We start from the raw sequence: 11363 nt of genomic DNA, 5'->3' as shown, positions 1-11363 counted from the left end.
GGTGGTCGCTGCTGCTTGATAGGCTGCGGCCACGTGGGAGGCCCAGGGCTCCTGGCCCACCTTAAGGCTAGGCATGGCACAGTGGCCCGTGGTCTCAGGTACATGGGAGGCTATAGCAGGAGGAATGTGACAGTGAGACTGTGTCATGAAAAAAAAAAAAAGTCAGCCCATGGCGTGGTGGTTAATGCCGCTGGATCCCCCATGGCTGACTGTGCAGTTTGAGTCCTGGGCTACAGCTTGAGAAACGCAGGGTGTGTGCACCAGGCCTGAGGACTGAGAAGCAGAGAAGACAGTGGTGTGGCCACTGCCTGTGGGGACAGAAGGTGCTTTCTCCATCTCCCTGCCGCCCTCCCCTCTCCTTACCCTGAGGCCAATGCACATACCTTCTGGCAGAATTAAAAAAAAGTAGCGATGTGTATGTCAGGATTGATGTTTTTTAAACATGTAAAAGGAAGTCTTCCTAGGTTTTGAGAAGACAGAATAAACTAGCATTGGCTGTTGTTTCTTTTTACCTTGTAAATATGTAATTTTTTAAAAAAAATTATTTAACTTTATTGATTTTAATTTGACGGGGTGGGGGAAGAGAAAGTGAGAAGGCGAGGCTCCAGGTCCAGGACCTAAACCGTGGTTGGCCGTGTGGGAGTCCAGTGTCCTTAACCACCATGCCACCTGCCGGCCCAATATGTAATTCTAACTGAAATGAATACATTAGATCCTCTGATAAGAAATTATGTTGCCAGGAGGCTTCCATTGTTGACTCTCAGGCATGTTTTGGGCGTGCTAACTGTGGTGTTTTGATTTAATTAGATCTTGATTTTGCTAGTCTTGCTCGAGGTTTTGCTCTGCTAAGGATGCCCAAGATGCCAGAACTGAGAGGAAAGCAGTTTCCGGATTTTGTGCCTGTGGACATTAATACAGACACGATCCCATTTAAAGATAAAGCCAGAGAAAAGCAGAGGCAGAAACTACTAGCGCAACAAAAAGAAGACAAGAAAGAAAATGAAGGGAGAAGAAAGTTTGTGAAGAACAAAGCATGGTCGAAACAGAAGGCCAGAAAGGAGAAGAAGAAGAAAATGAATGACAAAAGGAAAAGGGCCGAGGTAGTGCTGGCAGTTTTATCACTCAAATTGCTCTTTTCCTAAGAACTGTACGGCGTTCCGCTGTCGCTGTTGTGTTGGCCACTGGCGCGGGGAGCTTGTATTGGTGCAGGCTGATCTGAGGGCACAGTTCTTAAGTAGAAATTGCTGGTTCAGAACTCCTTGCTGAGAAATCCAATAAATTGTTGTTTTCTCTGCACTTAGGGTTCCGATATTGATGATGAGGACATGGAGGAACTCCTTAATGATACAAGGCTCTTGAAAAAGTTTAAAAAAGGCAAAATTACTGAAGAAGAATTTGAGAAGGGGTTGTTGACAAGTGGCAAAAAACCAATGATGATGACAGCTTTAGGGGTCTCAGATTCGGAAGACGATGGCTGATTCCGGCTCCTTGGATGAAATGAATGAGGGCATGACTGGCCTCGCACACGGTGGACAGCTTGTTTGCTCTTACCGCAGATCGCACCTGTGGGAGCCTTCCGAAGAGCACCAGGTCTCAAAGGTATCCTTTCAGACCGGGGAGAGATCAGGGGGATTTCATACTTGGGAGTACTTTACTGTAACGTACCCCTCTTGAAGAAGCAACAACAAAAAATCAAAATTATTCGACTGTCAATGAATGCGTTTATTTTGATGGGTCCTCTGTAATTAAAGAGCTTGTTTTGGGGTGGCCTGACCTCCCTGTGTGTCCTTGTCCCTTGCCCCGCAGAGTACTGCAGAGGTGGCCAGTATGGCAGTGTTTGTTTTTTAGAACAGTCGCCAGTACTCTCGTTGGTGAGTGTCTGAAAAACAGAGAAACCAAATTAGATTCTGGGAAAAAGAATTGTAATTTTTATGCCCTCTTTTGAATAAATTGTGTATCTTTTTTAGAAGTGATTTTTGTCTTGTTTATTTCAAGAGGGAAGAGGTGACAGATACCTCCCGACAACATCTTGCTATGCTGGTCTTCTCCACCAGCCTTCTAGGCAGCAGGGGCTGTGGCTGCACCCATGGGTGACCCTGGCACGTTCAAGTTGTCCTGAGACTCAGACCCTCGTCATATAGCCGCAGCACCATGCAGGGGCACCCTGCCACCTGCGCCACCACAGCTGGGCACGAGCCGTCAGTCGCTACTGTCGACTGTGCTCTAAGTGCGAGAAAGGGGTTCTGTAGCGTTTTTACCGAGATGGCCGGTAGGCGGTCTGGGGTCAGCTTGTAGTTTGAACAGCACATCAAAATCTGTCATATAATTTATTTAAAAAGACGCCAAATTTGTTCCCAAGTATAATTTTACAAAGCTGATTAGAACCCCAGTGGGTTCAGTTAAAATGCACATCTTTTACGGACACAGAATTTAAGTTTTCAAATGCCCCAGGAGGCACCTTCATAAGTGGTAAGCCATGCAGGCATGCTGCCCAGGGCTGTTCCTGCCTGCCTACTGTCCTGGTAGTTTGCACTCCATGTGGTTTGATCCTGCGAGGAGCTGCAGCTCCTGGCTGTGTTCCCCACTGGCAGCCAGATGCAGACTGAACAAGGGTCTTGCCTGGACACGGGCACCGTTTTTCAGGTGTGTCCTGGACGGCTGTTGGTCATTTATTGCAGAGGTGCCTGGCTCTGGTTAGAAACACCTGTGTTTGGCCAGTCTGGTGTGCAGGGGAAGCTGAGGGGGCTGGACCTGGGCAGGTCTTCTTCCTTCAGTTAAGTAGCCAATCATCTAACGGGTATTTCTGGAAACTAAGCATGATTCAGGTTGTGTTTAGAACCACAAACACATTTTAGATGAGAATGAAAAGGATTTTCCGAGATTTATGATTCTGAATCTTTAGTCCACAAATCTTCGTTAATAGTTCAGTTGGATGTTGGCAGGAAAGGACCCGGGATTAGAGATACAGCTTGATGAGTTCGTCGCTGACTGCTGAGGGTGTGAGCACGCCCAGGTCTGTAAACAGCAGGGTGATTAAGGACGGGGAGGTGTAGTCGACCCACGGATGCTCCTCCTTGAGGTCCTGTCCGGTCTGCATAGACTTCAGAGTGTCTGCCTTATACTGAGGAGGTAAAATGCAAATATTAGCCCCTTTGCCTGCTCAGGGCTCACGACCTGGGAGGGCTTGGGACTTGGGGGCCTTGACTGGAGTAATTGGTGTGCTCCTGCCTGAGCCGTCCTCTGGAAACGGGGAGAAGGTGGCTGTGCAGGTGTGGGCCAGGAGGGCAGAGTTGCCCTCCTGGGCCAGGTCACAGAAGGCCTGCTAGCCAAGGGCCTTAGGATAACAGGAAACACACTGTCCCTTGTCAGTGGTGAATTAACTCCTCCTGGCTTCTCAAGGTAATGATGTGGTGCTCTTGCCCCATGCCAGGCTCCTGCTAGGTCATTCCCACTCCTCTTCCCAGATAAGGACGTGGAAGTTGAAGTGAGAGGACCTGCCTGCGGTCACGTGGGCTGTAAGCAGTGGAGAGGGGGCCGAGCCCAGGCCGCTCATTAGAGCTGGGGCTCCTAACCGCCAGCTCCCCGCCTGCTCTCAGCCCGCGTACAGTGCATGGGAGACCAGGAGACTGGAGTCTGGGGTCGAATGCGTGAGTCGGAATTCAGCAACCACCAGTTTACCTTTGCACCCTGAGTTCTGGAGAAAACTGCAATGAGAAGTGAGTACCGTACTAGATGTGCCCAGCACTGCAGTTCCCAAAGGGGTCTGTGTGCCCGTGCGCCCCTCAGATACACACATCTCTTGCCTTAAACTTATCTGGGACGTCTTGCTGGTTTAGTGGGAAGAGTCGGACAAACTTGAAACTCTCTGCAACCACATAAAAAGGCTTGTTCTGTGCTTTGGCACATACGGCCATCTGGTTGGTTCCAATCTGGAAAGGCAGAGAAAGCAGAGAAGGATGAGCAGAGAAGTAGAAGAAACAAAGTGTACAAATGAACATAAAATGTAATTCTGGCGTTGGAACTGGGGGACATCTTTAAAAAAGAAAACAGAATAGACATTTGTCCAAAGATAGGCCCGTGGCTACTGAGCACATGAAAAGAAGCTCAGGGTCACTAGTCATCAGGGAAATGCAAGTCAAAGTCACACTGAGGTACCTTCATACCTCCCAGGACAGCTATAATTAAAAAACTGGGAAATAAGTGTTGACAGGGATGTAGAGAAACTAGAACCCAGGACCAGCAGATGGCATAATGGTTACGTCACTAGACTCCCATGTAGTTGACCACAGACCTGGTGGCTTAAAACATGCTGGATGCATGTGCGTGTATGCCCAAAATCCCAAGAAAATGGAGAAGGGATTGCAGCATGGCTATCCCCGGTGGGGGATTCTTGCTTTCTGTCTCTCTGGCGAGTGCATTCGCCCTAGACCAAAAATCTCTCTAAAGAAAGAATACTGGAACCCTTGAACGTTGCTGGTAAAAATGTGAACAGGTGCAGTTGTGGTGGAAAACAGTGGTTCCTCAAAAGTAAACAAGCAGTTACTCCATGAACCTGCAGTTCCACTTCTAGGTGTATGGGGGTCTTCAAAATGTTCAAGGAAAATGTATATTATGGGGGGAGGGGGAGACAGTTGGGTCTCAGAATCTCATACCAAAATAAATCTTTCCATGATTTTTGTTTTGTTTTGTTTTGTTTAGCTTTCTGCTATAGGGCATTTGTGCTTGCCAGAGAGAGAGAGAGAGAGGAAGTGAGAAATCACCCCCCCGGGGGGATGACCACACTACAATCCCGTCTTCTCCATTCTCCTGGGATTTTGGGCATGCACACACACATGCCTGCATGATTTTTAAGCCTTCAGGTCCAGGACTTGAACTGTGATCAGCCATGTGGGAGTCCAGAACCCCAACCACCATTCCACCTGCTGGCCCCAAATTGTACATTTTTAAATGCTTTAATGGCAAATTTCGCATGTATTTGGCCACAACTAAAAAAAAAAAATGAAGCCTTGCCAAGTTCAGCAATATATAGAGAAATTGTAACAAAATCTTTTACAGAGATTGGATATCCTCAGTCAAAATGAAAACAAGAATCAGAACTTCCAATGCCAATGATAGGCCCATTTTGCATAAACATAAATGATACTGTCTTAGTTTCTATAGCTCGATCTGCAAAGAAGGACTTTGACTAAGACGTGACCACTGCAATGGCTGACGGGAACTGGGCAGCAATTTGGTTCCATGTGGAGGTCCTGCAGCAGAGCAGGTTCAGAGCAACAGCCACAGCAGCCACGCCCCCTGGTGCCCTGGGCCCACGCTGCTGGTCCTACCTTGTTAATGATCCCTCCGTTTTCAACCACTCCTTCCGCACCAACAATGACAAGGTCTGCTTTTTCCATGATATACCTAAGAAAAGGTAACATTGAAAAAATGTATGTTCTCTTGTTGGCTCTGGTTAGTAACCAACACCTGCAAAGATTGATACTCCATTTTCTCATGGTTAGTTCCTCCCATAGCTAGCTTTCTTTATAAGAGCAGTTAGCATGAGATGATCACACCCTGGAGCTGATACCAAGGCCGTGTGGCACCGTATTTACCTTACCAGTGTGATGTACTCTCTGTCCCACTGTATTTCTACAAAGGACACAAAAATCTAAAGCCTAATACAACTGAAGTTGAAAAAAAGTATTACAGATTGTAAGAATCATTCTAGTAAGACCCTCTACAGGGTCTGGTTATGCTGCGATCCCCTCCTCCAGCCTGTGGGATCGCAGGTGCATACGTGTTTCAGGCTGACCCGGCAGGGGCTTCCAACTGCACTGTGTGGGATCCAGCTTTTCTGAAGCAGCACATTATCACTGCATCATGGAGCCAGCCCAGGACCATTTATTTACTTTTTAAAATGAGAGCTCAGACAGGCCCAGTAGCACAGCAGGTAAGATGAGTGCACAGAAAACCAGATCCACATGGCTGACTGGTTTGAATCCTGGCCTTGACGGCTTGAGAAACATGCTGGCATGTGTGTGTGCACACACGCCTTAAATCTTGACAGGAAGGAGAAAGGGTTGTGGTACGATCAGGCCCACTCTCTCTGATGAGCATATAGACCCTCTGACAAAACTTTTTTTTAGAGGAATTAATGAATTCCTCCAAACGTGTTCTCTTTTTTCAACACATTTCCCGATTTCCTTAATCAACTGTCACGTCTCTTCTTTCTAAGAGATGACCACTCCTGTTTCTCCTGTGAAATACATCAAGCCACTTCTCTGTGCCCTTGGTCTCAGAGAAGCCACACAGGTGAGACAAAGCACCCCCGCATGCTGTGGGGCATGGCCTATGTCTCTGGATGCAGAGAGTGCGATTCCCTAACCGCTGACCCTGACTGGCCTGAAATGTACTAGCGCTTGTAGGTACAGTGCCTGGACACAGCCCCCTCCCCTGCGCTCTTCCTGACCCTACGGTCCATCTTCTGTGCATGCCGTGGAGGCCTCAGTGAGCTTCCTGGCTTAACGCAGCTCGCAGCTATTAATTAGCATGCAGGACGCTGTGCAGACTCGGACTTGAATCAGTCTGCAGACTCTGCTCCAAGCCAGCCCTGGGGGGTGAGGAAGGGTGGCTGTGGCAGGGACAAGAGGTGCTTACCCAACAGCAGCATCCAGCACTACGGTGACGGGGACGTTGAGGTGGCAGAGGGCTTTGGCCATTTTCTTACTGAAGATGACATTTGACAGCATTAGAGACACTCCAGGAAAGTCCACAGTGGACAGTGACAAATCCCATTAGCTTGAAACTCAGTTACTATTAATGGATTGAGGCTGCAGTCTAAGGAAACGAGAATCTGGATTTATAAGGAAGCGTGCATTTCAGGAAAACGATCCTTGGGGACAGGGCTAGAGATGCAGACCCAGACAGAAGGAAAAGGTTTCGCTTCTGTCATCTTCTGGATAGATGGAGAAGTGGATTTCCAATTTTTAAGAAAAATTTGCTAGAGGGCACATTACTTGCTGGAGGGAGGCAGCGGGAAAGCGCCCCCTATAGGGGATGGCAATGCTGCTGTTCTTTCCCTACACGTGCCTGGTGTGTTTTTCATGCCTTTGGGTTTGGGACTTGAACTGCACAGCTGGCCATGTGGGATTCAGCTGCCTTAATCAGCCCAGGGGCTGGCCCCTGGATTACCAAGTTCTTGATTAAAACTCTTTTAAGCAACACAATGTCTTGCTGTTCCTCTGATTTAACTACTTACATAAATAAAATCCCTGGGTCCTGGCCTGCAACCTACTGCAGGTGCAGCGGTTTTTCTCCCAGGGCAAGAACGGGTGCGAAGGCAACGCTGGCTGACTGGTGAGCGGGGGCCCATGCTGGTTCCCATTATGATGGTTTCTAGTCCCCAGTCTCCTGCTCAAAACAACTGCTGGCATAGCCCAGTCGGAGGATACTTGCCCCGATAAATCAGGCTGTGACTCTGTGACATACACGCTGAAGCGCTTCTTGGCTGCCACGGCTGCTTCCAGCACTCTCAGGACCACTCTGGAGTAGGCATGAGTCAGTATTCTCTGTGGGCCGAGAGCAGCATCAGGCCAGGATGCCCTCGATCACCCACACAGCGTGCTGAGAGGCACGTCCCCGGCACCTTCAGCTGCTCTGTACGCTTTCTCCAACTCGCCCATTATCAAGAGGGAGACCTCAGCAGGCCATGGTTTCAAGTCCAGATACAAGCTTAAAAGTTCCTTTCGTCCCACAGCAGGTGCATTAGTGGGACCCCCATTCTAAGTTACAAGACACTGATGCCTGCAGAGCAGAAGGCTCCGGCAGGTGCCTATGGAATGTTTCTAAGACATGGTCTGCACTTGGGGGCCTGCGGGCACCAGGCAGGGAGCATAAAGCAAAGCAGAACAGCCAAGGACGACGTGTCTGTGTGGTTGAATTCGAGCAGCCCTGCCCTGACTCTGGTCTGCACCAGGGCTCCTGCGGGGAAGTGTGCACACATCACACTGAGCTAGAGCAGATGGACTGCCGCACATAGTCTGCAGGAGGGGGCCTCGGCAGGGCAGCCATGGCCCCGCCTCCACGGGGTCAAAAGGCTTTGTTTGGAGCTGGGTGTTATACAAGCTCTCTGCACCCCTACTACATCATTTATTTAATATCGCACTTCAAAGGCTGGGAGAGGGTAATAAAACAGAGGACAAGATTTAAGAGTCAAAATGCGAGTAAACCGTATGGTCAGTGGAGGTTTACGTGCAAAAAGGATGTAGGCCGGCAGGAGACATTATAAAAGTCACTGCCCTTTGTTGGGAGACTGGCTTAACTTGCAGCTCCTGCCTTTCCTCCCCAAATTTATAAGCACTGTGTGGCTGGGCGTCTCTGTAATAGCATCGAAATAAAGTTCAAACAAAAGTCTCCGCCCAGTGCCAGCCTTCACTGGGAAGACGCTCACTACTCAGCAGTAACAGTAACAGCTCTGTGTGGACCTGGTTCAGATTAATGCACTACATATCCAAGGATAAAAGCACTGCTTTGTAAAATATCTTACTAAACCAAACATCTTATTTAAGCCAAGTATCTTCCAAGCTGTCCCAGCATTTTCTCTGCCTCTTTCGAGTGACGTCTACACTTAGGCATGCTCACTGTGTGCCAGACACAGTGCCAGGCCCTCCCACACTCTCACTGCTTCCTCACAACAACCCCACGAGGTAGGCACAGTTATCGCCCTTTTGTAACAGGTGAGAAAACTGGAGGGAGAGCCGAGCGACTTCAACGTCACAAAGCAGGGAAGTGGCCGGGCCAAGACTTCATCCCAGACAGCCTGACTGCAAAGCGCTGGCTCCCAATTACCGCACTCACGGGGTGTCTACTCACCGCTCCGTCCTTGATGAAAGTATGGCACAGATCTGCGATTTTATTTCTCGACAGTGAGGTTCTCCTGAGAAACAGCTCTCCCCGCTCAATCATGATCTTTTTACATTTGGAGTAATCCTAGGAGCAAAGAGCAATGTGGGGGAGAGGGAAGATCTAGGTAAAGCGGAGACTTTGCTGCCACTCAGGAAATGGGAAGGGAAACCGCTGGAGGGTGGGGGCTTACGGAGTATTCCAGGGAGGTAAGGCTGATGAAGCGGAGGAAGAGCTTCCCGCCGGAGGACACCGCTACGGAGGAGTCCACGCCACACAGGGTTTCTATGGCGCTGGTGAGATTTGCTCTCAGGCCCTGGATGGTCTCCCCTGGCATGACCAAACAAGGAATGTGATGGGCACATTGGTATCACAGTCCCTCCCTGGGTCTGCAGTTCATTCGTTCACTCAGTGAAGACGTGCTGGGTACACACTGTATGCCAGGCACTGTTCTAGGTGTGAGGGTACGCTGGAGAATGGGGTTCTGCTTTGCTGGACCTCTCTTGCTAGTGAAGGAAACAGACAATAAACCAGCATACAATGAGAGAAACGAGAGGGCCAGCCCATGGCATGGGGGCTAAGGTGACTGCCTGTGTAGTTTCAGTTCTGGACTCGGGCCTGAAAAACACGTCGGGTACACGTGCGTGCCTGCCCAAAATCCTGACAGGAGGGAGAAACGGAGAAGGGATTATGACAGGACCATGCCCATGGGCGGTGATTTTTTGCTTTCTCTCTCTCCCAGCACATGACCCTCCTCCCCACTACCGCCCTGTGTGTCTGTCTCTGGCCAGTGCATGCACCCTGTGGTGAAATTAGAAAAAGAAAATAAGTAAATTCCAGACTTTAATGAAGTCAGAAAAAAAGCAGAATAATGAGCAAGGTGAGGTTGCTTAAGTGGAATGGCTTCCTGGGGTGGAGACCATTTAAACAGATCCGAACAAGAAAGAATCCAGCCATGTAACTGATGGCAAAGGTCCCTGGAGATGAGAGCAAACTTGGTATGAGAAGTAAACAGGGCCAGCCTAGCTGAGCAAGATTCAGTGAGGGGTAGCACAGAAGACTATTAAGTAGCAGTGGCAGATGCGAGGACTGCAGGGAGTAGGTGAGGCCAAGGGGTTCGGATGTTATCGTAATACAAAGGGAGGACACTGCAGTTCCTCCTAGAGACAAGCCTTTAGGCCAACCTTTTCAGATTCTTTTTTTTTTCCTAAGAGATTTTTGATGTAGTACGTGTGCGCTCACCAGAGAGACAAAAAGCGAGAAATCACCCCCAGGGGAGATGGCCATGCCACAATCCCTTCTTCATTCTCTTCTTGGGACCTTGGGCTCGCACGCACACATGCCCGGTGTGAGTTTAAGCCACTGGGTCCGGGACTCGAATGTGGTCAACTACCTGGGAGTCCAGCGACATAGCTTATGCCAACTGCTGGTCCCTAAAATGTTTATTCTTGACTCAAAGCATATTTTGTTTATGAAAGGAGACCCTCTAGATGATAATTTGAAGGCTCTTTCAAGGTTCAAGGGCCTGAAAGGAGGCAGAAGCTGAGTGTGGGGCATCACCTATGTAGGCAAACACGCACCTTTCACTTTCTACATTTCTGAAAAGCATTAGAAGACTTTCTTAAGGCCCAGAGTATTTAGGGATGATCCTCTTTACCTTTATCCCTCTTCAAGAATTCCAGCAAAGTCCGGATGGCAGCCACTGCTGAGGCCATGTCAGGATCTTCTTTCATCTGAGACTTAAAGTACTCAATTAACTCTGAGAAGACAAAAAAAGAGATTCATGACATTCGTTTACCAGGATGTAAGTCAAAGAGCTTGTTAATGGTTAACATAAACAAAATAATTTACAAAATACTTCCTTTTCGGGGTATTTGGTTTCAGAGACATGACAGATGTTGATGGGTGACAAAGAAAACACTTTACTGTGAATACGATCTAATTTTGAGAAAAAAAAAAAAAAGCTATTGATGCGAAAGGGACAGAATTTAAACCCTAATAAAAAGTCTTTTTCCCTTCTATCCTTGGTCTTACAGAGGATCCAAAAGTCAACCACCTCAGCAACTTTTCCTGTGCCCCTCTAGTGCATGCTAATTAAAGTCTATTCACATACACATACATATGTAAAATCCCACCTATCCTCCTCTGTTTACACGAAAGGTATTATGTAGTCTGCCCTTAGTAGCTATTCGGGGTCCGAAGTCTCACGCTTTTGGAGGAAGGCACTGGGAAGAAGCGAGATCGGGGGAAAGTGTCCGCGGACCCTCTCCAGGCCCATGTCCGGGGTCCAGAGCAGTGAGGGAAATCCAGCCAAGCAGCCGGAACTCGGAAAGCAACCTCTCGGGGAGCCCAGGCGGGGCATACGAGGTTGTGGGGACCCCCGCGCGGCTCGGCTTTAGGCACAGCAGCACGGCCCGCCCCAGTTTACCGTGGTGGTCCATGGTGCCCGCGGACTGCGCAGCCGGAGGCCTGGAGCCGCC

The 11363-nt window shown here is 48.9% G+C and overlaps 2 protein-coding genes across 2 annotated transcripts in view; one reads left to right on the top strand and one right to left on the bottom strand.

The window, feature by feature from the left end:
* Window positions 1–1969, top strand: part of DDX55 (DEAD-box helicase 55) — a 20451-nt gene extending 18482 nt beyond the window's left edge. Inside the window, 2 exon segments of the mRNA XM_006149231.3 lie at window positions 808–1100; window positions 1302–1969. Of these exon segments, the coding sequence (XP_006149293.1) occupies window positions 808–1100; window positions 1302–1478 (470 nt within the window). The 3' untranslated portion in view covers window positions 1479–1969.
* Window positions 1970–2313: 344 nt separating this feature from the next.
* Window positions 2314–11357, bottom strand: EIF2B1 (eukaryotic translation initiation factor 2B subunit alpha). Its single transcript, XM_006149232.2, has 9 exons — window positions 11312–11357; window positions 10541–10642; window positions 9077–9213; window positions 8854–8970; window positions 7438–7550; window positions 6640–6708; window positions 5328–5403; window positions 3804–3929; window positions 2314–3121 (listed from the first exon to the last, which is right to left on the bottom strand). The coding sequence occupies exons 1-9, from the start codon at window positions 11322–11324 to the stop codon at window positions 2957–2959; spliced, it is 918 nt and encodes a 305-aa protein (XP_006149294.1). The 5' UTR covers window positions 11325–11357; the 3' UTR covers window positions 2314–2956.
* Between the last annotated feature and the right edge of the window lie 6 nt (window positions 11358–11363).

This window comes from Tupaia chinensis, unplaced genomic scaffold, assembly GCF_000334495.1.
Source record: "Tupaia chinensis unplaced genomic scaffold, TupChi_1.0 Scaffold000258_1, whole genome shotgun sequence".
Classification (NCBI taxonomy): Eukaryota; Metazoa; Chordata; class Mammalia; order Scandentia; family Tupaiidae; genus Tupaia; species Tupaia belangeri.
Note: the sequence above shows the minus strand (reverse complement) of the source record. Positions and strands in the feature narration are given on the sequence as shown.